This window comes from Pezoporus flaviventris, unplaced genomic scaffold (assembly GCF_033815535.1).
Source record: "Pezoporus flaviventris isolate CSIRO_AGI_PZ_B2104156 unplaced genomic scaffold, CSIRO_AGI_Pfla_v1 ptg000002l, whole genome shotgun sequence".
Lineage (NCBI taxonomy): Eukaryota > Metazoa > Chordata > Aves > Psittaciformes > Psittacidae > Pezoporus > Pezoporus flaviventris.
Genome location: NW_026892550.1, coordinates 3,657,182 through 3,684,881, shown reverse-complemented (window position 1 = coordinate 3,684,881; position 27,700 = coordinate 3,657,182). Strand labels below are relative to the sequence as shown.

The 27,700-nt window shown below is 36.5% G+C and overlaps 1 protein-coding gene and 1 long non-coding RNA gene across 5 annotated transcripts in view; one reads left to right on the top strand and one right to left on the bottom strand.

The window, feature by feature from the left end:
- LOC133276107 (uncharacterized) overlaps window positions 1-399 on the bottom strand; it is a 32,049-nt gene extending 31,650 nt beyond the window's left edge. For all 4 annotated transcript variants that reach the window (XR_009745789.1, XR_009745791.1, XR_009745790.1 and 1 more), the window contains exon 1: window positions 291-399. This is a non-coding gene — a long non-coding RNA (uncharacterized LOC133276107). The remainder of the gene's footprint in view (window positions 1-290) is intronic.
- RNF212 (ring finger protein 212) lies at window positions 356-19,124 on the top strand. The gene is made up of 12 exons (XM_061466621.1): window positions 356-696; window positions 2,416-2,477; window positions 6,493-6,567; window positions 9,302-9,358; window positions 11,312-11,370; window positions 12,484-12,548; window positions 12,641-12,710; window positions 13,506-13,551; window positions 14,723-14,786; window positions 16,544-16,616; window positions 17,377-17,573; window positions 18,980-19,124. Exons 1-12 carry the CDS (start codon window positions 585-587, stop codon window positions 18,994-18,996), a joined length of 897 nt encoding a protein of 298 aa, XP_061322605.1. The 5' UTR covers window positions 356-584; the 3' UTR covers window positions 18,997-19,124.
- The last annotated feature ends 8,576 nt before the right edge of the window (window positions 19,125-27,700 follow it).

Sequence of the window (27,700 nt, the reverse complement as noted above, 5' to 3'; positions counted from 1 at the left end):
TGCCCCATCCCTGGCAGTGTTCAAGGCCAGGTTGGACACAGGGGCTTGGAGCAAGCTGCTCTAATGGAAGGTGTCCCTGCCCGTGGCAGGGGGGTGGAACTGGATGAGTTTAAGGTTGTTTCCAACCCCAACCTGTGCTCCTATGATTCCTGTGTTTAAAAGAGTGAAAAAGCACTGCTGTTTTCCACACACCTGCTGTCCTGTCAGCAGTCCCTGCTGCATAGGTGCCCCTGTGATGAGGACAGAGCTCATGGGGAAGCCCCTACCCAGAGCCCTGAATGCTGGTTGACCCCAGCTGCTCACGTTTGGGGAAGAGAAGGGGAAATCTCTCAGAGAGGATTCCCTGCATGGGCACTCTCTCTGGTTTGGTAGTGAAGGGCCAGAGAGCCTCATTTATGGGGGTGTGAGGGTCAAACCCTGCTGACAGCAGGCACCTGTGCAGTGGGAGGGGCACCGCCACCCCTCACTTCAGTGCCTGGAGGAGCCTCGGGAGGAGGAACATGGCGGCAGGAGGCCTGTAGGCCTCACCCTAGCACCTGCCTCAGCTGTCGGCTCCCTGCCGTGCCCTCCTGCCCCTGCACCCCATGTCTGTCGCCGTGTTCTGCAATGTCTGCTTCTGTGAGCCCCGCAAGCCCACCCCACAGTTCAGCCTCACGAGCTGTGGGCATGTTGTCTGTGAGATCTGCCTCCAGAAAGGTAATGGCTACTGCAGGCAGGGCGGCTTGGCCCTCTGCTTCAGCTGCTGGTGTGTACATGTTTACTTTGACCATTAGCATTCCTGAATCACTGTGGAAAACAGACAGGCCTGAGCATTTCTCTTTGTCAATTGAATGTTACTGATAAACATTTGCAGTTCTTGTCACTGATTTTCTTTCAAAGGTAAAAACCAGCTGTCTGCCTCCAGAGGGATTTGACTGGAGCGATGAAGCTTTTAGACACAGAAAACTGGAGGCTTTAATAAAAGTTGAGTCTGGGTGCTAATGATGCATGATTGTACTGTAAAAAAATACAAAATATGGCATTCTGTTCAGTCTCATTTTGGAAAGAAAATGATTTTTCATTACTGAAAGAGCAATTTGCAAAACAGGATTTGTTTAGGGCAGGTTTTGTTAAGTCTCAAGTCATTGTGTATCTCAGCATTGTCACTGACACAGTTTCAGTGTTTCAGTGACACAAACAGAACATTTTCAGCAGTGTTAAGAGGATTGGAAATGATGTTTTGAAACTCTTGTGTGCTGTACGCAATTCCTGGGCCATATTCTGGGACTCCTGTGATGTGCTTAGATGAAGAGCTATGGAAAAGATAGCAGAATAAAGGAGTTGCTTTTCAAAACAAAAAAGTAGCAGACAAATAGCAATATTCTTCCCTTGTGGCCATGCTAAACACTCTGGGGTTTATTTTTAATAGCACACAGGATAAAATCACTCTGTATTTCAGAAAACTTTCAGACTGAAAATTTTCATAGGGTTACTGTTAAGGAGAGAAAATCATAGAATCATAGAATAGTTAGGGTTGGAAAGTACCTTAAGATCGTTTAGTTCCAATCCCCCTGCCATGGGCATGGACACCTCATACTAAAATGCATATCATAAAATATGCATATCATAAAATGCACTCTCTAAATGCAACTTTCAGGATCCTAGAACATGAACACCAGCTTTTCTTTCTGCTTTTTATATTGTTTAACAGGAAAAGATCCCTGAGATATATTTTCTTTTGCTCTGAATTCAATAATATTGATAATATCACATTTTAAATGTATTTACTCTTTAAAGATGCTTATAAACATTGATCCTTAGAATTCTTAGAAAAGAAGCAGCTGGTATAATTATCAATTATAATTATTGTAGTAATATGCATTTGCTAGGAATATCTCTTAATATGTTTGCAAATAATCAAAGAGGCATTTTAAAAAATTATAAAGTTTTAAAAAGTTATTTGATGATTTTTTTGCTGGAAAATTTCACCATGTAAAATTATTAATTCTTAGAAATTAAGTTTTCATGTAGTTTGTTGAGAGAGCCAGACTGGGTCCCAGTCTAAAGCCACATACCTGGTTGCATTATTAGTGCATTTAAGCATGCATTTAATTAGGAGACAAGTAGTCCTTTTTAAATCAACAAAACTGAAAGTCACCTGCATTCACTGATACTAATTATATTCATAAAAGCATTTACATGAATGCTTCTTTGCAAGAGTAAGACCTGATGACATTCACGCATACTGTTCACATGCAACAGTGTGTAGTGGTTATGGAGGTAAATTCTTTATTCAGGCTTATTTTGTATTTTTTGTATAACTTCCAGATTCCTTCCACAGTCTCCAAAGAAAAGTTTAGGCATCACATTCTATTAAAAATGTATTCAATATCAATTCAGTTTGATGTATATTTTAAATTTGTCTTTACCTTGCAGGCAAAAAAGATGAATGTTTGATCTGTAGAACTCCTTGTCGTACATTAGTCCTTTCAAAACAGGTAAATGAAGCTTTAGTATTCTGTTACATTAATGTGTAGTTTGTTTAACAGCTAAATTATTTGCATTACAAAATACTTCCCTTTTTTTTGCCCACTGTGACACAAATGTTTACTGATAATAGATTGGTAGAGTTAAGATACTTATGCACTATAAAGCTTTTAGTTTTATGGATTTCTTCAAATAAAAGCCTACAGAGACTTTTCGTGTTTTCAGATTTTGCTGCATAGTAAATCACTCCAACCTTTTCCAGAAATATGACTAGCTACAGTGTAACAATGGTGACTACTTTAAAAATTAGGAAAAATATTTATTGACCTTGGCATTTGTGCATCAGAGGAAGTGGACTGTAATGAATTATTTCTAGTAATAGACTGAATTGAAAATCTGTATGGTAGTGCTTCAATGTTCTCAAGTGTATTGGGATTTTTTTCTTGTTTTCTCTTAAGCTTAACTTTTTTCCTCATGGCCATGTGATTAAGAGAGGATCTGAAATATTGTTGGGAATTCTTGTTATTCACTAGAGAATGAATATCTTTTAATTCCTTTTCGTGAGTATCATCAGAAAGATTGAATTTTCCTATTTCTCTCAGGAACTATCTTCTCTTTGCCAATTTCATAAATGGATTGGGAAAAAAAAAATCTATTTTCCTAGACTAATGCCTACCTAAGAGACAAGCTTGCCTTACAGTGATAGAAGAAAAATACCAAGAGTATTCAATATAGCGAGCACCTAATGTTCTACAAGGCAGTCGTATACAAAATTGAGGAAACTTTGGGCATGATTTCTCTAGATATGCTTAAAACTGAGCTGTTGTATATCTAAACATTGAAATCTTTAACTCCACATACTATAATTTAACTGTACAAAGTGTATATACAAAGTAAAAAGCTGTACACTGTATTTCATTGTTATAGACACAGAATCTTGCAGAACTGAAACAGGATGAAGACAGTGCTAACAAACATAAAAAATTACAGCAAACCAGCAGAATGCAAACATAATACAAAGGAACAATACACATTAATCAAATTAAAAAAAAGAAGCCCCTCATAAAACTCCTAAAGGAGGTATTTTATTAAGCTTTCAAAATCAGCCTAATTTGGCTGCAAGTTTTGTTATTAATTTCAGTCACAGAATAATTTAGGTTGTCAGGGACGTTGTCCAACACCTTGCTCAAAACAAAGCTAATTTTCAAGTTAGATCAGGCTTAAGTTGCAGCATTTTAACAGACCTTGATAATTTACTTCAAAATTACTGAAGAAATTAAAAAATGTAATGATTGGGAAACTCACAAAAATATTAGATGTTTCATTAGAACCTGCTACTGCTCTGGAGGACTGGAAGGAAGCAAATTACCATATTCTTTAAAAAAGACATTAATGATGATTGCTTAGCCTTGATTAAGAACAGATAAAATGATTGGAATGATAATTAAAGGTGCATATAAAAAAGTCATGACTCTATAATTCGTCAGCCCAAGTGGAAATATACCTGGTAAGCTTTATGAGCTTGATGCAATGGAAGAATTCCTAATGAGTAGGAGGTCCTATAAATGTATTAAAACTCCTCATTAAATTGTATATTGGGCCAATCAACATCTACACATTAAATATTCTCATCTTTATCGTAATGCATGCTTGTCACCTTTACATCTTCCTTCTATGTCTCATGATCCACACTTGCTTTTTCCCAGAGGATGGTTAAGTGTTGTGATAAATCAGAATCTCACTGTTCATTACTTCAGAATATCATATTAACATCTGCTACTCCTCTGTGCAACAGATAAAATATAAATAACGTTCAACAAACCTTTATCTTAAAGATCTTTTTTTACATCAGCAATGAAGCTCCTTAGCTTTTATAATTTTTTTAAGACAGGAAAGGTACTTAAACTAAGGTCATCGCTTTGTTAGGACCCTAAATAGGTTTCTAGAGTTTGCCTCCTCATGAAGGTATCTTAAAGGTGCCAAATGTATTTTTATGAATATGATGAACTTGTATTGTCTTGTTGGTATTTTCTTCACTGAAATACTGTAGATAAGTTAGACTCTACTGTGGGTCTATCTGCTTTTCTCTTTCTCTGTCTGCCAATACACCCTGTGGAAATTTTTGAATGTTTTGGGTAATGTCAACCAAATTCAAAAGGGCAGAGGAAGTCTCAAATGCAATTAATTTCCTCCTGTGAGTTCTATAAAAATTAGTAGCTGGGGAAAGCAAGGAAAAACAGTTTAATTCCCCCAGTGAGAGCAATGCAAGTACAGCTCATCAATAACCAGAACTGCATTTGACAGCCACATGCACAGTTCTACATTAACCAAAGTGCATGCCATCTTTACTGAGATGAATTGTTATACAGGACATCAAGGTGGCTGATGTCAGAATATAAAGAACAAATGATATAAATCTGTTGCCAATGCAGCTTATTAATGTAGTTCCTCACACAATTATTTTTCATACATATGAGAAACAGTTTCTTCTTATCATTATAAACATGTAAGTATAAAATTTAGGCACTCATTAAAAATCGGTGTGGGAAATGCAGCTGTTATTTAGTCTTTCATGCTTGACTTTTTTCTATACTATTTTTGGAGTAGGTAAAAATACTGCCTCTCTATATGTTTGTGTATTTCCAAGTGGAGCAAAGCCTAATTCTTTTTTATTTCAATGGGATATTTTTAATTTGATTGCACTGCTCTTTCTATTTTCTTAGTACCACAGGAAACTGTTGCTTCATTCACAGGCGGCCCACTTCTTATTTCTTTCAAAAATTGACCTTTCTTTAAATTTTTTCAGTTTTCAAAAGTTTTGGAGATTCTTTAGTACTTCTGGGATTAATTTACATTTTGCCTGCAAAGATTTCAGGTTTTTATTACTGGATTTTGAAAGGTAGTTTCTTACATGAAGGATGTCTTTTTTTTCTGGGAAAATCTTCTTTTATCATCTAAGTATGCTGGGACTTTTTCTTTTTTGCTTTTTATTCAAATAGATTAGTTGTAAACCTACCTTCTATCATACAGTCACAATATGTCAAAAAGGACCTTTAGATGTAGGGATTTTTTTGTTGTTGTTTTTTTTTTTGCTAGATTCCTTGTTTTTAAAAGCTGTTCACTGTTACTGTAGAAGATAATTGAAATGGGAGCACTGTTAGTTCTTACTAATGTACTATTTTAATTTAGTACTATAGTGTAAACATTTTGAGATTGTATTTTGTTTATTTTTCTTATGAGTAAATTAAGAATACATGTATTCTGGACTAAAGTAACACTTCACTAGGTTACCTATGTTGGTTTGTAGATTTGGATAGCTGTCCAAATGTCACTATCATTCTGAAATTTACTTAATATTTTGTAGCATTTATTTCTCACCATGAATAATGAATATATCGCTATTACAAAGATAGCTTATGTACAGAGCACTTACTCTGCATTTTCTAAAAACACAAATGGCCATTTGTGAGGCCCCATCATGAACTCTGATTGAAAGGCTCAGTCATAAAATACTTGGAAAATTCATCTGTCGTTTTAGGGCTTTTCTCTTATATTAGGATGGACAGGCAGGAGAGAGAAAGAGCCTCCAGTCAGTATGGGAACTATTCTGAACAAGGACTTTGAAACAAAACTGATTGTAAAGTACATCCATGTGGCTGGGGATGGTGAGAGCCAAAAAGCCCAGAAAGGGACTCGCAGAAACCTGTCTGTCTGAAGGCAATGTGTCTTCCAGGGGACCACAACATCTGGCCTGAATGTCCTCTGGAAATTGTTATTGTCATAGTTACAATAAATACATATGCGTGTAATATATTCAAACAAAGGCAGAAAACCTTCCAGATGGTTAGTAAGAGCATTAAATAAAACCTGGCTTTTTTTTCAGTTTCTGTATCAGCTTAGTCTTGATCTGTCTTTTTTTTTTATTTATATACATCTATCAATTTAAGGAACACTTCTCAAAATGATTTATTTAATATAACTTGCAAATATAGGTGCTAACCTTAATATACTTTCTTTTCTTGATAGACAAGTCCTGATATTCAATCACTGTTCATGGGAATAGATACGTTATGCAAGAAATACTCAAAAGAAATAACACAGGTGAATATGCTTTAAAACTTTTTAACTCTATAAAATAATGAGCAACCTCTAATGATTTTTATATCAATGGGAAAAAGATACAAGTGAATGCTTGAAAGTGAATGTATGTCCATTATTATCTTTATTTTCTTAATTCCACAGCTTCAAAGCTCTTAAGAAATCATAAATTATTCATCATGGTTACTGCTTATGTTTTCAAGCTCTCTCTGAGGACCACTAGTCTGGTTATTTTAATGGTGTAAAATCACTTTCAATGCCATGCAATGACAAATTAGATCTGCCAGAACCTTAAACATGCCTGGATAGTGTGTCCTAATTGTAGCAATAAAAAGTTACACAGAAAAAACCTGAGCTAGCTAAAGTCCTGAGCTGAATGCTCCCTCTCTCATCAAACCAGGTCTGCTTTTTCAAACAGAAGCAATAAATGATTCCAAGGTAACTTTCCTTCCTTCTTTTCGTGAACTCCAGGCAAGATCCCTTCCTTCAAGCTGAGTATCCAATGCAGAACTTTAGTAGCTGTCTGGGTTAAACGAATACATATAAACTCCCATTGACTACTTGTTTTCTTCATCTCTTCATCTTGGCTTTTGGGCTTGCCCTTGTCCCTCATTACTGAGCATTTCAGTGTCAGTTTCAAGTACTCCAGGTTGAATTGCAGGACATTCCCCGTGAACTCCCCTGCAACCTTCATTGTGTATTCTTATCTCCCTTGGGCTGGTACTTGTTTGATCTTGTGGCGAGCTTCCTGATCCAGCAGAAAAGTAACCCAGGGAATGTCACCTGCTTTCTTTGGTGGTGATTATGGGTTCACGTTTGCTCTGCTCCGTGCTTCAGAAACTTCTCCAAAGCTGAGCATGGTTCCTTTCCTCAGCACTCCTCCTCCTAAGATGCATAGGTGAATAAGGAAAAGAGGAAGCCTTTCTCTGTCCTTCCATATACACTTTTTAACAGCATATATGATGATCAGCAGTTATTCTGAACAAATCCAGACAGCTATACCACCAATCCGTCACAGGTGAATGCAAACTTCTGTAATGTGTCAAAGACAGAAAAAGAGGACACAATCACAAAAGACTAAGGTGGGTTTTCTGTAGCCTGAGATAACGTGTGGGAAACATACTGAAGCATAATTACGCCTTAAGGTATGTTTAGAACTTCTACCAGCATAAAAAAGACATGAGAGCAGTTTATAGTCTGTGAGGGCAAAGGTTTATCTAATCTAATATCTAATTTCATATGTAGTCAGAGCAGCAGGTGCTTAGGAAAGCATGTGAGAGCAAGACTGGCGTGTATGTCTTCAGAACAGCCTCCTAGATTTCAGTGGTTTGTGGCACAGGGATTTCTCAAGGTGGGCTTAGTGCCTTTGCATTCAAAAGCTTTTGATGAATAATTTTCCTCATTTTATTGTCAGGTTGTTTATCTGAATATTTAGCATCTATCACATACTGTCGAATGGAAGTCCACAGTTTATACACTGTGTGGTGAAGATTTCTTTTTTTCAGGTTTTAACCTGCTACATGGTAGTTTAATTTGATACTCTGAAATCCCATTTTAGAAGAAAAAGTAGCTGTTTCCCTGCACTTCATCTGTGCTAGTCATTGGTTTTGATCTGCTAATGCAGCCCTTCTTTGACTTTTTACAGCCATGAAGACTTTTATTCTATGTGGTCATTCTTTTAATGCAGATCTTACATACCTTTGGCTAATCTGAACTGTTTCTAGACCTACTATATCCTTCCTGGTGTTAAGAAGACTCAGGACAGAATAACAAACATTTTTCTTTTTTAAGGGGAATAATGATGCTCCCTATTCTATTCCTTTTGTAACCACTTCTAATTTGCTTTTTTGATAGATACTGAGCACCAAATTGAAGTTTTCACAGATTTCTCCTTTGTAGACCCAAGACTTCATTTCTGAGTGGTGGGAGGCAGCTCAGGGCTATTACTTTTTGAGTAGCCATTTCTTCCATCAGTTCTTCTGAAGAAATTTCTGGTCCTTTGTTGAGTATCCAGTTGGAACCTCTCGGGCTTTTCTGCAGTGAAATAAAAATAATTAGATACCATTTCAATTAGGTACTCCACTATGGGTTTATCTTCTCAGAGTGTGTCTTCTTGGTTGTCTCTATCCTACACATTTTCTGTCAGATTTCTTACACGTGAGAAGATTTACTAGTAAGTTACTACCTATTGTAATTTATTCCTCAAGCTCTTGTCTTGCCTACCTTGTATTTTTTCACTTTTAATCTGTTGTGGTTTATGATCCTCATTTGGACCCAAGAAGTGCTTACACACCACCAGACAGTGTGCCTAACAATTATTTTTTAATTAACAAGGTACTTCTACAAGGCAAGTTATAATTGTCAGTAAGACACATTACTTTTTATGTTGCCATTAATTTTATGTGTTTGCTTAACACTAATGAATAAGAAACACCACAGCTTAACTGGCTTTCCGATGTCTTTACCTTGTTATTGAACATAGTGCTAAAATATTAAAGTCAGTGAAATAAATCTACCAACTCTGGGGTAGGTCATACTAGTTTAAATAAACTTTATGAGACTTTTGTGGTGATAACAACTTAGAATGTTTTGTTGGAGAGGATTTAAATATATGTTAAATACTTATTCAAATATAGAAATCTGTGAATACCGTGAAATAGTTCTTCTCCATAACTTTTTTGCTGAGTCTGCATGAATGTCATTAGGTGAAGCTTGATATAACTGTATTTATATTTAGATTTCAGAGTTTCAAGAGAAACATCGTAAACATTTATTAGCATACCACAGACAAAAGGTAACTGTTAACTGCTATTTTTTGTTTGTTTGTTTGTTTGTTTCTTGTGTTTGCCTTGTTGTTATGGTTTATTTTTAGAAAATAAATTCAACTTTTATTGGAATGCTTAGAATAATTTATGATTTGTAAGTGTTTTAAAACTGCGTTGTGTCAGGGTCAGAAGAGGCTGGTTGTCTTAAACACCCTATGTGAGCTATGGCTTGTACCAGTGAGGTTGTTTTGGTGGAGAAATATTTTGACAGTGGAGCTGAGGTGAACGAGGAAAAGAAGAGTTCCCCTGTGCAATGATATACCTGCCTGTGGGTTTCAGCTAGCAATGCTACCTCTTTCAGGGCTACTGGGAGGGAATCTGAAGGAGCTGGGGAAGGCTAGATCACAGCTGGCAGAGTCACACAGGATGAGAGAGTGGGAGTAGATGCTCACACTCAGGGCTATAATCTCCTTCTGAGTCTTCCTGCCACTGTTTTTGAGATGAAGGTGGGAAGAGGATGGAACAAGAATGATTTACAATATAAATAGTTTGGTGAATGGCAATGACCCCTGGAGAGCTGAAGATGCACAAATCTACCCTTTGACACAGGTGCTTCATCCTGTCAGTCTCCACTCTGCAGGTCTTTGCCTTTGAGAGAGATGGAGTACTGTGTAAAGAAATTCACAACTGGGTTCTCATGCTAGGCTAACTTCTTTCTGGTCCCCTTTTTTATTTCTAGTATGCCATTGTTGTCACTGTCAACCATCAGCTCTCATGACCTTGATAAAAACTTCCTTGTTGCTGTTTCTGTGAGTTGTACAGATACTGGGGTGCAGAGGATGGTGTGTGATGTGGGTGTTGATGCCCATACTCCTGGCAAGTCTAGGCTGTAGGTTATGATAGGACTCAAAGATACTGGTAACCAAGTAGTTATTCACCTTCTTTAAAGCATTTTGGCCTTAAAATGATCCAGTAACAGGGTAACAGGGTAAAGTACATTCTTCTTGACATCCATACTGGACACTTTCTTAATCAAACCTAGCTTTCATTAGGAAACAGAAGAAAGAATACCAAAGATGAGATCTTACATAAATTAGATTTTGTCTTTAATCTGTTCTGCAGAGTTTCACATCTACAAAAAGAAATGCGTAATATCTCCCACCAAAAATATTATTTTATAAAGGTATAGCAGGTGATGTTATTAAAGAATTCTAATAATACTGAAAGGAGAAGCCTGAAAAGTTAACAAGAAAATTCATAATTTGTCTTCAAATCAAAATATGAGACGTGTGAAGCAATGAAGGAGTAAGGTCACACAGTGGCAATTAATGATAAAATACGGATGCAGTATTGAGGCTATTGAGTAAAGTTTTACATCCTTCATAAAACATAATCTATGATCATGTAATGAAAGACTGTAAAAAATACACATACTAGGGAGATGACCTAATGTTCTTGACCTTAATATTCTTCAATTTTGTAAGCTCATAACAGTCTTTAATAGAGATATTTTTGGTTGTGTCTGTAACGTAATAGGAAATACTCTTCTCCTAAGCTTATTTCAAAGAGATATTGAAAAGAACTGAATAAGTTTTGAGTATGAAATGAGAATTACAGGAACATGGTATTTAGTACTTTGTACAGTTATTGGTATCTTTTATATCAGGTATGAAAAAGAAAAAAAAAGCAAACTATTTTTAAGCACTTTTCCTAGTATTTATTTACCCAATATTACCAGCACATTTAACAAAAGGTAATCAAACTAAGTCAGTAACTGCCCCAAAGAAACATATATTTTTCACACTGTTTAATGGATCATTATAACAGCTGTAGTCTTGCCCTCAATAAATCTGCAATAGCAATGGAGTCTAAGATTAAAACCAATAGAAAACAGCCTTTCAACACTTTCGAATACTAATTGTATAAAAATGAAGTTTGTATCACATAAACAGATTTTGTTTAAATCTATGATTATCTCACAGACAGTAAAGTTGGAAGAATCTCTACAGAAAGTAACACAACAAATTCAGCAGCTACAACGGTAAGGGGTTTAATGCAGCAAAAGTAAATGAAGAACAGTCTTTGTAATCAGAAATCAGGAAGTTTAATTGATAAAGCCATATAAAAGTTAAGCTTGCTTTGACTTTCTCATATATTCTGTTGTATAAATAGAAGGTGCATATTTTGACAGAAATAAATGGATACTAATTTCTGTCATCACCTCCATTTCCTTCTCAGTAATCCATCCTGTCAGGAAAGAATCCCTTTATTTTAAAACTTAGGAGTTACTCTAAAGGTGAAATTTTAGCAAGAGACAGCCAAGAGGTAGTACATCCTTATCCCGCTCTTCACTGATTGATACAACCTAATCTTTTTATCATATTTATTTCCAACTTACAGATCTTGTTGATCCCTAAATACACTCTACGCTATTGCTTTTCAATTAATTACATCTTATTTCAATTATTGTTGGGAAAAGTCACTTTTTTAAACACATTCTGAGTTCTCAATATTGATGTAACTTTCTATCTTCAGAACTTTCATGTTCAGATTTCACAGCTTGCAGGCTGTTCCTGACCCATCATGGAGTATTTCAAACAGGATCAGCTGCAAAACTAAACTGAAGGGGTTTTTGCACTCTCATTTCTGCACTCTCTTAACCCCTTTTTGTCGTTGTTTCCCTTTTAACATTATTTATGTTATACTTACCTGAATATACCGCTCTTACCAGTTTTACATAGCTGTTAGTAAGTAGCATAAGTATGCCAACATTTCTTTTGATAACTGTATTTTTTAAAGTTTGGGAAACGTATATATTGAAAAGAAGATTTTTGGCTCAACTGCAGTTAATAGCTGTATTTTAACATCTATTATTCCATAAAGTATTTTGCCATAATTTTATCCTAAATTGATCTCATTGGGCAGGCAATGACTGATACAGACATTAAAATATGAAGAAGTTAATAGCTTTATTATGTTTTTTACATTATATATAATACATTATTATTTTGTTTCATGGCAAATGTTATAGTGTTAAAACCAGCTATTGATGGATAAAATGCATTGATTTTATACCTTATTGACCAGCTGGACAAGTGAACTAACCAAACTAGCTCTTAATTCATATCTGTTGTTTCTTCTTTCTCCCCCTTAGTATGAAAACTCCTGAGCAACCTGCACAGCTACCATTTTCCAGTACAAGTAGAAATCCATTTTCCAGTAAGAAGTGTTGGCTTAAGATACTAAATATGGAATACATATCACTGGATATATCTATGTTCTAATTTAAAATGTATCATCAATGGCTTTAGATCCTTCAAGAAAACAGAATGGATATCCTTCATGTTCTCTTCATTCTAGTCATGCCTCCACCTCTGACATGTAGGTATAAATTGTTGACTTTCAGTATAAAGCGTAACAGTGACTATATACTGATACTTTATACACAAAGCCATTTTTAAAGTGAGTTTAAAATGAGTATATTTTCTGATTTTGTGTTTTGCTTCTGCAAATTTGGTAAGTATGAAAGAACTGGGAAGGGTCTTACCTATCCAAGTTTACATAATAACTAATGGCATAGATAGCCTTTGTACTCACTGGAAAAATATCTAAGGCATGATGCACCTTAATCTAAAGACTTTTTGGATGGATAGGCTGATGAGTTAGTTAGGACCTCTTCCCACTGATTGTAGGGAAAACCTAAATGACTCGTACAGACATCTATATGTATATTGTAGTAGTCTAAGGTTATATGGAATGAACTCCAGTAAGGCTCATTAACTTTTAAAGAAATTGAACATACAGCTTGCTCAGGCTTAAAGATTTTTGTAACTGTGGCCGTGACTTTACTTTTAATAAAAGGAAAAATTACAGAATGCCCTTGTTGTGAAGACAAGTGACATATATATAAACATGCATACTTATTCTGACTTAAATACAAGAATAACAATGCTAATCATAAAAAGAATTTCTCTGTAAATGCCTAAACCAAAGCTCAGAGTCAATTAATAGATTTTTCTTAATACAAGTCCTAAATACTCTTTGCGTTATGCATTATATATTATGCTTTTCCATTAGCAGTCAAATTGAACATGAGAATGTCACATAATTTAAATCATTATAATGAATGTATTGGTTTTATTACAATGTCATACATTTTTTGACTTTTGCTGTAAGATTTGAGCCAATGGAGATTGATCCTATACCGTCACCAATGAGGAAAGTAAGTGGTTTTTTTTGTATATATGTTTATATATATATAATGCTTTTGATTTCTCTTACTGTTAATACTCTCCCCTTCCTTCAAAGCAATTCTTATGTACATGCTGATTTCAGCTATGCTCAATGCTTAATAGAAGTCAGATGCTCCCCCAAAAGGAACCAAAAAGAAATAAATCACAACATTGATTTCTAGAATTCTAGAATCTAAAATTCTCCATATGCCATATATGGGCTTTTAAACCTCCTATGTTGAGATCACAATATGCTTATGTTATAAAAATATTGTCACTGTTTCAAAAGTAAATGTTGCTAATGTATGAAACTGAGAGTTGCAGTTAAATTTAAGTTCTAATATATTAAGGAATGGAGATACATGTAAGATCTCCACCTTCACCAGACCTTGTGCAGATATCCGAAGTGCAGATTCAAGCTAATGTCTCAGGGTTTCCTTTATAACCTATGAATTGGTTATGTCCATTGATGAACCAATATGCATAGGTTATATCTATGGATTAGTATTTGCAATTAATCTCATTCTAAAGGAAACTTATTTGTCTCATCCCTGTTTCTCTTCCCTCGCCATAAAGGTAATTTCAGCGCATCAGTCTGTATGTAAATGATGTCATTGCAGATGTCTTGTTACAAGAGATGAATCACTTAGTGAACTTCACATCACACCAATTCTCAAAACATTCCTGAGATTTCATTTATCATGAATAGAAGTTCTTTTTTTTTAATGCACAAAACAAACAAGTCATTATCTTTCACCTTTCATAAACATTTTTGTTTGCTGCTTGCTTCTGTCTATGCTCCGTGACAAGAAGTGTATAGTATCTTCACATGTTTAGTAAAAATTAAGTGTGGAAGTCAGTGATCTGAAATCAGTGCTAGAAAATTATATTTGAGTGGCAAATTTCAAGCCTTGAATGACATTTTTAAGATGAAAATGAAGGAAGCAGCTTTTCACTTTGTTAGTATTCTGATGAGAATGTCTGAGAAGCAGTACCTTATTTCTAAGGTTTTGCATTTTTGTGCTGTGAACAAAACTCTCAGTGGCGAGCACCAGAAATTTGCAGGTTTTAAACACCTCAAGAATGTAACACTATTTCTTAAAATACCTTAATAATTAGCAAACTTATAACACTGTAATTAATAACTTTCCGTTCCTTTAGCCTGAGACACCAACTGGTCCAACAAGATTATCATTAATCACTCCACCACAAGATGGACGTATGGGTGAGTAAACTGGATAACGTTTGTATTATGTTTGGAGGATTAATAATATAAACCCCATATATTTGCAATTTACTGAGCAAACTTGAATTGTGTCAAAGTATAAGGAACTTATTATGTAGACATCATTCCAGCAGATGGGAAATGGTTGAAAATGTGGAATGAAATAAGTCTTTCTAGTACTGACCTACTCTATTCTGTAAATAATAACTTGAAACCAAAATAATTTTTGCTGAGCAATATTGTCAAAAATTACAAAGAAAATAGTGTAATGATGGTTGAAGAGAACAGGCATACTTGCAATTTATGTTGTTGACCTTCTATTAAACTTCATAATTATATTTGTTTATAGTTACCAGAGATTAACATTGTCCATAATGTCATACTAGAATCACATGAAGAAAGTGGGCAAACTAAATGGAAATTACCAAAGTATTTCATACTAAAAGTGAGGTAATTAAGTTGAGGTAAAAAATTTCTTAAGAAAAGTGTTTTTTTTTTCACCATCTTACTCTCATAGGGAATAAAACTTTTTCCCTGTACATCCTTTCATTCCTGGGCTGTTACAGAACTTGGATAACACTCTGATATAATTAAGACATGAATAACCTGTTGAAATTAGTGTAGTCTTCATGAGTACTGTTTCTTTGTGAGGAGTTTTGCAGGAATCCTAATGCTCTGCCTTCTATGTGTGTCCCCCATTCTTGGTATTCCAGTCAGCATGTTTCTGCAAAAGTCTGTTCTCAGGCAGTCTCTCACCTGGCTTCGGTAGTTAATAGAATCCATTTCCAGCCACATAAAGGAGCTTTTAACACTTGTGTTTTCACACAGTGCAAACATCCTGAAACAAAGACAAATGCAATTGCAATGCAATTTTAATGAAGGAGCAAAACCTGCTTTTTCAATGCTACGTCTGATTTATATATTCAGATCCTTCTGCATGCTTGTCTATGAATTTACAGATGAGATAGTAAGTGAGGTTATTGTATTTTTTTGTGTCTAAATATAAATAGATATTTAATTAGGTAGTAAAAGTATATGCAGAACGGTTGTGTGTTCAGCACATTTCAGAATCAACCCATAAATTTTTGCAGTGGATAAAGCTGAACAAAACAAAATATACTTGCAATAGGGCAAATAGAAACAATAGTTAATGGTGTTTCCTTCTCAGATATGGACAGGGTAAGAAATAATTGCTGAAGAACTGAAGGACCTCAGCAGAGCTATCTTGGTAATCTAATAATTGTTAATAAATGAGAGGAGGTTGAAGACAGTAACTTGTTTAACTAGAAAAAGATTTTCAGGAAAGACACAATGTAATGTCTTTTTGTGATGGCTAAGCTCTATGTAGGTATTAGCTATTTAGGCTGAAGACAATTTTTCGCCTCCATGCTCCACGTACTGTGGAGGACTTTTGATAGCTTTTACTTTTGCTGGATCTTCTTTCAGGAAGAGATACTACTGGAAGACAGCTCATGTTTCAGCAAATGCCTTGCTCTGTTAAATTGTAAAAATACATTTCTAATTTTTAGGGCTATCTTAATCCTTTCTTAAGTGACATGGTGACTTTATTTCATCAGGCAAGTCCTTATCTTTCATTGTCTATTGTAATTGTGCACCATTTTTAATTCTTGAATAAACTGATCACGAATTTGTCCCAAATGATGCAATTGAAATACTAATCTTTCTTTCCAAAGTTATGCCTTTAGTAAAATGAGTAATCCATGTTGGTCCTGTTTTCAAAAATTCAATTCTTACAGGTAGTGTATCCTACAGAAGTTCTCAGTCATCTGGAATAACGTCAAGTCAATATAGTGGAGCAGGATCTACAAGGTAATTAAACAGCCTTTTAAGATGTTACAGTCTCCTACGAGAGACAGGATTTCCTTGTCTATCCTGTATTAATCTATATATTTAAAGGTTATATTCTATAACTGTAGAAATGTTATAGTGCAGACTAGCCATCATATATAGGAACGTGCTATTGTTGGAAGGTTTTATTTTGAAATCGCTTTCTTCAAAAGTCTGAGTTCCTGTAGCTGTGAAGATCTACAGTTACAGTAATTTTATAAAAAAGGGTAGTAATTTTATAATAAGAAGGTGCAACAATGTGTCTGCTTTATAATTCTTCTAAAAATCAGAGATGACAGACCAGTATCTGCACAAAAGCTATTTTCTGAATAACCTGAACAACTTCATGCAGCGTGCAGCAGGTGTTTCAGGTTTTTCATCTAAATATTGAAAATAAAGTGTGAAAATTATTAGCATCAAGAGCAAACTTATAAAGGTTACAGAAAAAATAAACTTTTATTCCCTATAATCATTAAGTAAATTACATCCTCCTAGCACACATTTAAAATATACGTAACAAAATGTTTTATTCTATCTCTGATTATCACATAATTTGTTTTGTCTTTCTGCTTTTGAAAATATGTAAGCGTTCTAAAGTAAAAATCCAATAAAGAATATGTAGAATACAGTAATTTGTAACATTTATTTTAAAATATTAACAGTATAAATTTAAGGTGGTTTGAAATCTCTTGTACTTTGAAAGTAGCCTGAAATCATACCCATGAATTATTTGCATTAACAGGTCCACACCTATAAGGCTACCACATAGTGGATTTTCACTTACATCATCATCTGGATCACAAAGTAGTAGAATGGGGACATGGGGTATTTCAGATCTCAGAACCCCTCAGCTGTATTCACTCACATCACCTTCCCCACAGCCATCTGCAACAAGACATCCAATCACCATCTCTGGACTTCTGCAAAGACAAAATTTAGGTAAGTGAATTTTATAAAGTAGTAACATTTAACAGTTACTGAAAAATATTCAGCATTACATATGCTTATGACTTATCTGCTGAAGAATTAAATCAAGAAACACAAAAATGATATTTCATAATTGGAAGTGGGCTATTGGCCAAATATGAAAAATGTTTATGATCAGTATTTTTCCTTAGTCTTATGGGTAATGGAATATCTGCTGTGAAAACATATTCTTGCTTCACATCAGGATGATATTTTACTAGAGATTTAAAGCTGATAATGCCCATAATTGTTTCCTACAAAAAAATACCATTTCTAAATACTGCAAAGCATATAATAATTTGGCAAAAAATAGTCTTTCAACAAATCTCAAGTAAGGAGTAGATAAAATAAAAACATGAGTGGAGGAAGTGCAATGAACTCTGTGGGATTTATAATAAGACTGAGATGGTCAATATGAGTCCTTTAATAAAGCAGAATACTTGAGATGCCACATGGAAAAGGACAAAAAAATGTCTGTAATGAAAAGAATGAATGGGAGACAGTTCCTGTATGACTGAATGATGTGCTGAGAAAGCAGGTGACAGGTGGCATCTCAGTATGTCCAGAAGAGAAAAAATGAACATAGAAGGGAACTGCAGTATTCTAAGATTAAGAAGTGAACTATTAGTCACTTGGTTATTAGGAACTAAGGAATATTAATGGATATGAAAGAATGAATTAAGTCATTCAGGAAATGAAAGGATAGAGTATGGGCATAGGATGAGGGAGAGAACAGGAAGGTAAATGTGTTAAGGAATATTAAAAAAAGATGAGGATACTAAAAGGGTTGTGATCAGAAAAGGAGCCCAGAACAATGCATGGGACAGAATAAACGCTATTAAGGAAACAGATTAAAGAGTTTATGAAGAAAGAAGATAAGAATGCAGAAAATCAATATAAAAGAGGAAGCAGGATGGACCAAAGGAAAAAAGATGGGAGGACAATAAAGGCTATTTTTCCTGCGAAGCAAGAAAAGCAGAAAAAAGATCTCTAGATAGTTAAAACAAGCAGACCAAACAAAAAGGCAAGGAATAAGAAAATGATAGGAAGAAAAAAATGTTTTGAGCTATATGTTTGCAACTTAATCGCAGTTCCTATGCAGAACAATGGTTTGGATATTCACCTGTGTAGCTGAAATTGGAATACGGCAAAAGTGCTTTTTTTATAGAAAGTGAAACATATTTCTTTTATAGAAACAAAAAGAGGCATGGTCAGATTCTTAAAAAGAGCTATGCAGTAGGTGTCATCAAAATGTATTTTTAATTTTTGATAGTTTAACTTTCTTCCTTGAAAAAGTTCCCAAAATAATTTACATGAATAAAGTTTTCCTTTAGTCTTATGAAGTTTTTTTTCCATTTGTACTCATATTCTTATTCTAGGATCAACTAATTTTTGAGGACATTCAACAGAAAGATGATAAGCAAACATCTGTGAATTGTTTTGGTCAAGAAGCATCTGGAGAAGCCCTAAACAGTCTCTGTGTATCAAAGTGGTTGCTATAAAATGTCAAATTGGCATAAACCAGCTGCCTATTCAGTATGCATAATATATTTAAAACATCACTGATCTTCCTGATTAACATCTACAGCAGTTTTAAACAGGAGTACAAAATCCTTTCACTGTTTTTTTTTTGTAGAAATTTTTGCTTAATATACGTTGTATAAATGATCAACCTTTATTAAATAAGTGTTAAGACAAAACAGTCAATGAGCATTTTTTGCTGTGAATGTATTGAGCCCTAGCAGAACTCTATTCTAAATGGTTGTGCCCGATTAGAGTATTAGAGGATAGGATTTTTAAGTTAAATTCCTTTCAAGCAAACTTCCATTTGAAACATTTAGTTTTACAATACCACAGATATCGACAAGGGAAGGACTGTGGTGTAACTTTTTAATACTCTCCTTTAGTACCATATGAGCTACAATAGCTTGAAAAATGAGGGTAGTAAAATATGATTGCCAGCTTCCACATTAATTGTGCCCCAGTGGTTGCCTGTTGGTTCAGGTCACAAAATGGTGTTCTTTCTAATTTCCATTTTATCATACTGCAGAATCATCATTGAAGTCTGTAATGTCATACCATAGGTTTATAATTGCTGAAAGTTGCATTCCACTATCACATGAAATATCTGGGGCTTATTAGCTTTGTTTCCCCCCCTCACCCTCATCAATTGCACGGTTGTAAAGGAAGACAAAATTTTAGGTTGATAAAGCTCCAAAGTTGTGTCTATAAATGGGACTTGTCTAAAGTTTCCCTGGTAGGAATCGTATGGGAAGGATTCACATATGGTAGTTCTGCAGAAATAATAATAATAAGGAATGCACCCTGTCATTCAAAGATATGGATAAGTAGACCCAGAGAGATGGATGATTTCTGCTTTGCTGCTCCCCATGGTGGTTTCCACACAAATTCAGTAACGATCTTCATGGCCCTGCTAATCTTTCCCAGTTAACCTTTTCTGTGGTAAATCCTTGCCACAGGCAGAATGTGTTTTGTGGCTGTAGACTGAGAAGAGAGCCTGGAAGAGCATGTCAATAAACAAAAGAAGTATAACATAAAAATGGTAGTTATAGAATTTACATCTGTTTTTAGTTAATTAGTACTATCTAGTAGTATCTTCTATTTAACAGGTAATCTGCTGATCTATTTGAGTCCACAGTCCAATCCTGAAGGGAAAACACCTGCTCATCCTCAGAGATGTTACAGCTTTGAAATGCATTTAAAGGAGAAAATAGAATGTAATTTGAGTAAAAAGAAAAGGCACAGGAACTATACATGCCAAATAGAAACATCCTTGAAGAGCATCATCTTCTTCCCAGTTCAGAACAAATGGAGAAATAGTTTCCTCTATCTGCCAATAAGCGCTAAAGTTTCCATATTCATTTCTCAGGCGCTCATCTTCACAGCATTTTTCTTGCTGTTATTAGGCATCAATCCTTTAATCTACGGAATTTTGCAGTACACTAATGATACACCAGAGGGTGCTAACTTACCTCTAAACAAATTTATTTAGTCATCGCACTCTTGGTTAAATAGAGTAAAATCTGTACTATTCTGGCCTTTTCAATTTGGAATTTGTATAGAAAAGGTACAAATAATAAAAAGAAGGGCAACAAAGTGATGCAGAGTCTGAAGATAAAACATCAGAAAAGCACCTGAAGATGAGCAACAAATGTGAGTGACTGAATGAACTAAACTGGATGTTAAAACAGTAATTCAGATAGAGGTGTCCACAAATATGTGAAGGGTAAAAATGGTAGCAGGGATTAGTCATGCTGGTGGGGTAAGCAGTAATGGTCTGAAGGAAGAAATTATTTGGCTTGATATTGGGAAACTTTATTAACAGAGTACTTCAGCAAGGTGCTGATCTCAGGGATAGGGTCAATGCACCATCACAGAGAGTGTTCAGGATTTCGGCATTAAGATGCCGGTGCTAAAGCCGTGGTGTATAGATTTATATACAGAGCCTGAACGGAAGTTCTTTCCAGTGTTTCTGTCTGCAGCTTTGTGGTTTGAAGTCATAAGAAGGCAGTAACTTATCTTTTGCAGTTTTCTGGGAGAGAACACGAGTATATATTTCACTACAAGGGTGTTTTATGCACATATAAACAACAGCATGAGATTTTATTACAAGTCAGAATCATGCTATTCATGCAATGGGTCACCACTAACACTGAAGGCATCCTCTTGTTTGCATTGTCGTTACCAGCTTCGGCTTCATTTCACAGTCATCACTTCTCTTTTTCACAAGGTGACACTTATACTATATAAGGTAACATTATGTCTATATATTGCTTTGTAGCACAAAGGAAGTCTATTGCAGACAAATGCTATATTATGTTGGACATAATACCTGATACTTGCCAAGTAGCATTTTCTACAATTGTGCCAATTAAAATGCGAAATTGCTACCACTTATTTTTGAGCTCTCATGTTCTGGCAGTCAGGAAAGAATGCCATAACTCATCAAGATGCAGCACTGCTGGCTTATCTAGGATAGTCTTATTTTTCCTCTCAAATTTAACCTGCTCATGACCTAAGAAAATGCAGTTTGATAATTCCATCTTCCTGTGGTCTCTGTGTCAAATGTGCCAACATGCTTCAGTCTGTACATCAGCTTTGTGTGCCTCTGGAGCTGTCTGATGGTCAGATGTGCTGTTGTGCTACACAGCCTACAAATCTCTTCTATGCAGATAGAACCATGTGTGAGGACAGGAGGACACTGCTCATGTCCGTGCTGTGAGCATCTGAGGATCTTTCATATTGCACCTTTAGTATCCCATCAGCTCCATCAAGCTTTACAGTCACTAAATCATCTGGTATCACTAAAACCCCTGACTGCTACAGCACTTTGCAGGGAAAACTGCCCAATTCGTGCCAATATGCACCAGTGTCCTTTGTAAAGAAAGGGCAAGCTTGTTGAATGTCTTCATGAAGAGGTTTAGTGACGTCCTGCAACAGGGATCCTTTGGCTGATGTGCCCCATGAGCTCTGGTTAGCTTTTCCCTCTACAGCTCTGATACTTTGTCCCTTGAAAAGACACTAAACATTTATCCTGGACTCATGAGACTGCAGTAGTACCAGGGACTGCAGTGCCAGCTGTCTGGAGGTGATAGGGAAAGAACTTTCTTGGGAGAAAGTGATAACTGTTTGGTGATGAGGTGGAGAAGGACATGACTGTGTGTGTTAAAAGCTTTTCAGTGTCAGGATTCAGTGGACAAGCTGTATTATCAAGTTACAATTTACCACCAGCAAAGGAAGAAATCTCTTTCTATTCTGCAGATGAAAAGAGTTGCTTTCCTTTTCAAAGCAGGACATGGGAAAGATCCCTCACAGCACTGACCATAGCAAGCAGCAGTCCCTGATATTGCTACCATAGAGCTATTCAGAAGCCACCAAAGCTTGAAAAGAGCTGTTCTATATCCTGGTCCACCTTGCAATACTCTGAAACCAGGCACTCACCCCAGCTGTGCTGCCAAGGCCCACATGCAAAGAAAAACCTCTGTAGAAGATCAGCAATGCTGAGAGAACCTGCTTTATTTCTGGTACTCTAGAGAATCACCCCATGCAGGCGGTATTTTGTCCTAACCAACACAGGGCCTCTCAAATAAAGACATATAACACATTTGCTCTCAGGGCAGCCTCCATAACAAGATCAAGGTCTGTCTATCCTTGTGTTAAGGCATCTGGAGGAAAAATACAAAAGAGAAGGGGAAATCAGTCCCACTAGACATTCCTAAAGGCTTTTTCTGGCCCCTGCCTTAACCAAGCACACATTTTAGCCATGCTCAACATCCTCACCCAGCTCAGTGTTGAGCCAAACAGAAGCTGACTTTGGAGATGGTCTAAATACATCTGTGTCTTTATGCATTTGGCTGTGCAGAGTATGGTGAAAAAAATCTTTCAGTCATCTCCAGCACCTTTGAACTCAGCTGATTTGAAACAGGTAGATCAGAGCTCTGAGTCACAGTGGGTGATGCCAGGCAAGGCTTCCCTTGATGGGATCAAGGATCAGATGGGCCATTTGGGACTACCCAGTCCAGCCTTCAGCTATGGTTTTGACCTATGTTTGCCAAGAGGACCAAGCCTGGGAGGGGTATAGTTCTCTGTTATGCTAGCAGTTTCTTGTAACATGGAAGCATTATAAACTGGGGACATTGCTAGGGAGGGGCAGAAAAGCCTAGTTGGGAGATAGGGGGAAGCATAAAGACAGGAAGAACAAAAGCAGTCAGGAGCATCAGAAATGCTTTCAGTGTTAACACTCATTCCAGTACTGCTCAGCTTTCTCCTTGTGTGTACTCATGTGTCCGTTCATGTTCTACTTTCTACTGCTGCTCATGCAACATTAGTAGTAGACTGATCCTGGATAGCCTTAAAAGCAAGGAGAGATTATAGAGACTGGAATACCTAAAGGAGAGCTGGTTAAATGCCCCTGATCAAGACTTCTGCTCTTTTGTGCTTCATTAACATTCTTCTTGGAATAGATATGCAGACCTAGATTGTCTTATTTATTTCTTTCATTGTAAGCTCTGAAACAGGCATTTACAGCTTTCTAAGTATTTCCCCTTCTATTAGAATCTCTGCAGTTCCTAGTAATGGCTAGCAAATTTACAACTTAGGCAGCTTTTCTCAGGAATAAATAGATGAAGGGATAAGAAGCAAGGCCATAACCTTCATAATATAGAGGAGTTGCACTTTTTCTTAAGAATAGTGCAGTTACTGTTATTTCTCACTGCCTTTCACAGCTTACCAGTAGAGTCTATGGGGTGTGTGGGTAAAAGTAACACAGCCTAGTAACATTACAGCACATACATTAAATCTGTGCTGAAACATATAAAGAGAGTTCTAGCCTGTGCGTATGTGAAATTACCGAGTTTGCAGATTATTAGCATGAATATAAAAAGCCTCTAGCACAGCATACGGTAAACACATTAGGGTTATATTCCAGAAAGCATCATTTTCAGGAGCTATAGGTCTTGCTGACATATGTGGTGGAAAGGCTAGCTCTGCCAATTGTCTGCTTCCTTCATATCCTCTGATTCTGGTGCTAGTTTAAAGCAATATGCTTAATAGCCCTAGTCTAGGACTTTGAAAAATTGCAATACTATCTGTCTGCATGGAAAGTCACATATCAGTGACATTTGGTTGGCACAGTGGGTTTTGAGAAAAAATGGCAAGGGAAATAGCTGGCACTGAGTTTCGGGAAAAAAATATATCAGAAAGTGTGAGTCTGGTTGCAGTAAACTCGCATTTTATTTGCTCATATATCATTTTGTCAGGGTTTTCAATAGTTCTTGTGGAAAATGTGCAAATGAAATATCAAGCAGCTTTCATATATAATAAGGGTTTTTCCTTCAACCTAACTGGTGTTCTCACAGCCCTTGCCATATGCAATATGCTGGGTAGTACAATCTTGCTCTCCTAAAAATAATTATACAAACCCCTGAAGTGACTTCTTTGTTAAAGAGCCCATCCAGTCACATTTTACAGGACACTTATGAGGCAGTGATGGGTGTGTGCATGCATGAGTTGCTACCCTGCCATGGATGCATGTGGACACGGAAGATCTGTATCTTCACTTGCTCATGTAAATATTGATATTGTGGTTGCAGATTTAGAGGAAAGCAGCTGTATATTTCCAGTTCAGCTCCAATTGGAAACTAGCAAACCACTTCCCAGCCACAGTCCCTCTCCTTCACACCATAAATCACAGCCAGCTAATAATAATAATGGTAAGGTGTCAGAGTGCTGAAGCCTTTTTGCACACTGGATGAAACAGCAGTCTTTTGGGGTTCAGGAATAAGGAGTTCAGAGTCTCACTGCTGAGCTGGAATTGGCAGCTTTTCACAGTCTTTGTAGGAACTGTGTGGATGGGGCAGAGTCATCTCTGTGCTGGTTATGGAAACCTCTTTGGAGTCCTTGCATGGTGGTGCCCCTGCACTTTTCCTCCCATAACTCTCAAGAGTGACTTTTCTACAGCCTATGATTAATTGTTGTAACACGTCGTCAATGAAATGTGCTCCACGCATTCTGGCTCTGTAACACAGACCAAGGGGTGACTTCATGGGTATTTTTCATATGTGCAAACATTTTAATGCATCGCAACTTGAGCCCTCTTTCTTTAGGACAATCTTAGTTTTGAGCTACTATTCCCTTAAAACTCTTACTCAGACTATTGATGATGGAGCTATAAATATTACCACTAAAGATGCAAGCTATGCGATGTCACATATACACTGTATATAAAATACATGCACCTTGAAAGCCTCCCCATTGTTTGCAATGGTTAATTCAGACACTGTTCCTTGAGAACCAGTTGAGATAGTTATAAATCACAAAAATCGGCTCAATACAATGTGCTGTTGAGGTAATTGCAAATTTTCTACAGTGATTGTTAATATGGCAACAGAGTGTTTGAGGGGACAAAAAAAATGGGTTGGAGAGAAGGGAATAGCTCTTGTAAAACTCAGCTGTGCCTGTCAGAGCAGTTAGAAGAGTAATAGTTTTTGTTAGGCAATAAACTGGAATCCCTGCCGTGCTTCGTTTAGTTTCCAAAATTCGTCAGTGCAGCCTGTTTCAAAAAAATAATTAATTAGTTCATGAGTAAAAAATCAAAGCACACAAGTTTATATAGAGTGGTTTAGAGCTTTCTTCTGATATGCTAATGGATGCTTTCTTTTATCTGAATTGCCATTCAACAGTATTGAACTTTTTGGATACACCATATGTAATGTCTAGATCACACTTAATGAGATACTGCTGTATTAGTTCTATATTTTCCCCAACTTTACATAGTGTTTAATCCACAATCGTTATGCCCCAAGACGGTGAAAACTGTGATTATTCAGGGAATACAACCCCTTATGTTTTTTTTTTAAGCAGTAATAAGCAGATCCTGAAAGAGTATATTAGCACAGCACGGCTAAAGCCAGGGCAGTGGGCACAGGCCAGACTTTGCCGTTGAAGAGCCCAGCAGAGACTGTCAGCAAACAGCTTGTGAGCCAGTGGTCTCCCACTCAGCCCGAAAATACAACCAAGCAGGGCAGAAGTGATACGTTAGCCTGACCATCTGAGCAAGAGGGAATTGTGTTCTTTGTGAAGCTTTTTGGGCAGAGGTGCCTGGAATATAACTATTTGCTGCCAACAATTACTTTTAAAATAGAGAAGCAATTTTATACTAAATCTCTTTTATACTAAAGGGAAAGAAACAATTTCCATAAAAGTCAAGCAAGGGTGAAACACCACCAGCCATGGTCATAGTTCCTACCCACATCCCGGGTTTGGTGCTTTAAAAAGGGATACATGAATGTGTTTTGCCACATGGTTTCTTAAATAACCAAACTTCTGGCAATCACGTTGTTATAATTGGGAAGGTAACAAGTTTGCTTCACAATTAGGGGGGGTTATGTTTGAATTCTTTCCTGTAAACCCGTATTATTGCTTTGGCAGTACCAAATATAGCTTTAACTTCTGATTATTTAGCCTAAAAATAAGTTTTTAAAAAAAGAACACAAATACCCACTCACTTTAAAATTTATTTAAAGAAGTCAGACAAAAAGTTCTACTCAAGGGTTGTAGCTACATACATCCTTTCTTGGGGTCCCAGCTATGCCCCGTTATGTTCTGTCATAAACAGTATGTGAACTAGATGGTCTTAAGGTCCTTTCCAACCCTAATTATTCTATGATTCTATGATTCTATGACATATAACTCTCATTTTTAACAGACTTCTCAGTGTTTTCCAATAACATTGCATGCAAACTGGGAGGGGACAGCACTTGTTAGCTCACCATTGAGGGAAAGCAACCAGCTGGATGCAACAGTGCACAGGCACCTGAGAAGCCCCATGGGCTGGTGACAGTAAAGCCTGGGTAGCTTCACCATTCAGATTGCTTCTGGGTGAGGAGCCTGGGATGTCTAATTAGCTGTGAACTCTGTCTGAACTTTTCCTTGAGCTTAGTGCTACATTGTGTAGCCTTCCTAGTGGCTAATAAGGGTGAAATCGCACTGCAGCACTAATCTAATTCAGGTAAAAACAAACAAAGCATGAGATACCAGTCTGTGGGAGGCCAGCCTTTTATTAGTTCCTGTACTCAAAGAGGTGCTTGCTCATTTAACCCAAAATAGCCCTTTTTGTCTAGCACTTAGTTTAAAAGAAAACAGCAAATCATTTGCGGTAGTGACCTGCAAAACAGCCTAGTGAAGTTAGGTGTGCAGGCCCTATACCTGGAACTAGCACTGGTCTTTCTGTGGTTTTCAGCAACAGAACTGTTTTTTAGGGGAAAAAAAGTGTGTTTTCCAAGATAGGTGATTTAAAAAAAAAATCATGTTCAGTGAAAAACAGGTAAGCTTTTCATATTCATAGAATCATAGACTGGTTTGGGTTGGAAAGGACCTTAAGATCATCCAGTTCCAACCCCCTGCCATGGGCAGGGACGCCCATGTCGCCCAAGGCTCTTTCCAACGTGGCCACTTGTCAATCCAAAAAAGATGATAAACCCAAAATGTTTTACCTGAAATAGTACATTGATATTCAGAGAACAGGTAAACAGGTATCCTAGCAGTGTCCTTTCCCTCTCCCATCTTTTTCTTCCCAGGAG

Coding starts and splice junctions, on each gene's coding strand:
- RNF212 (XM_061466621.1), top strand. CDS start 585: ATGTCTGTCGCCGTGTTCTGCAATGTCTGCTTCTGTGAGCCCCGCAAG. Junction 11,371..12,483: donor CAAATTCAGCAGCTACAACG/GTAAGGGGTTTA, acceptor TCTCCCCCTTAG/TATGAAAACTCCTGAGCAAC. Junction 12,711..13,505: donor CATGCCTCCACCTCTGACAT/GTAGGTATAAAT, acceptor TTTTGCTGTAAG/ATTTGAGCCAATGGAGATTG.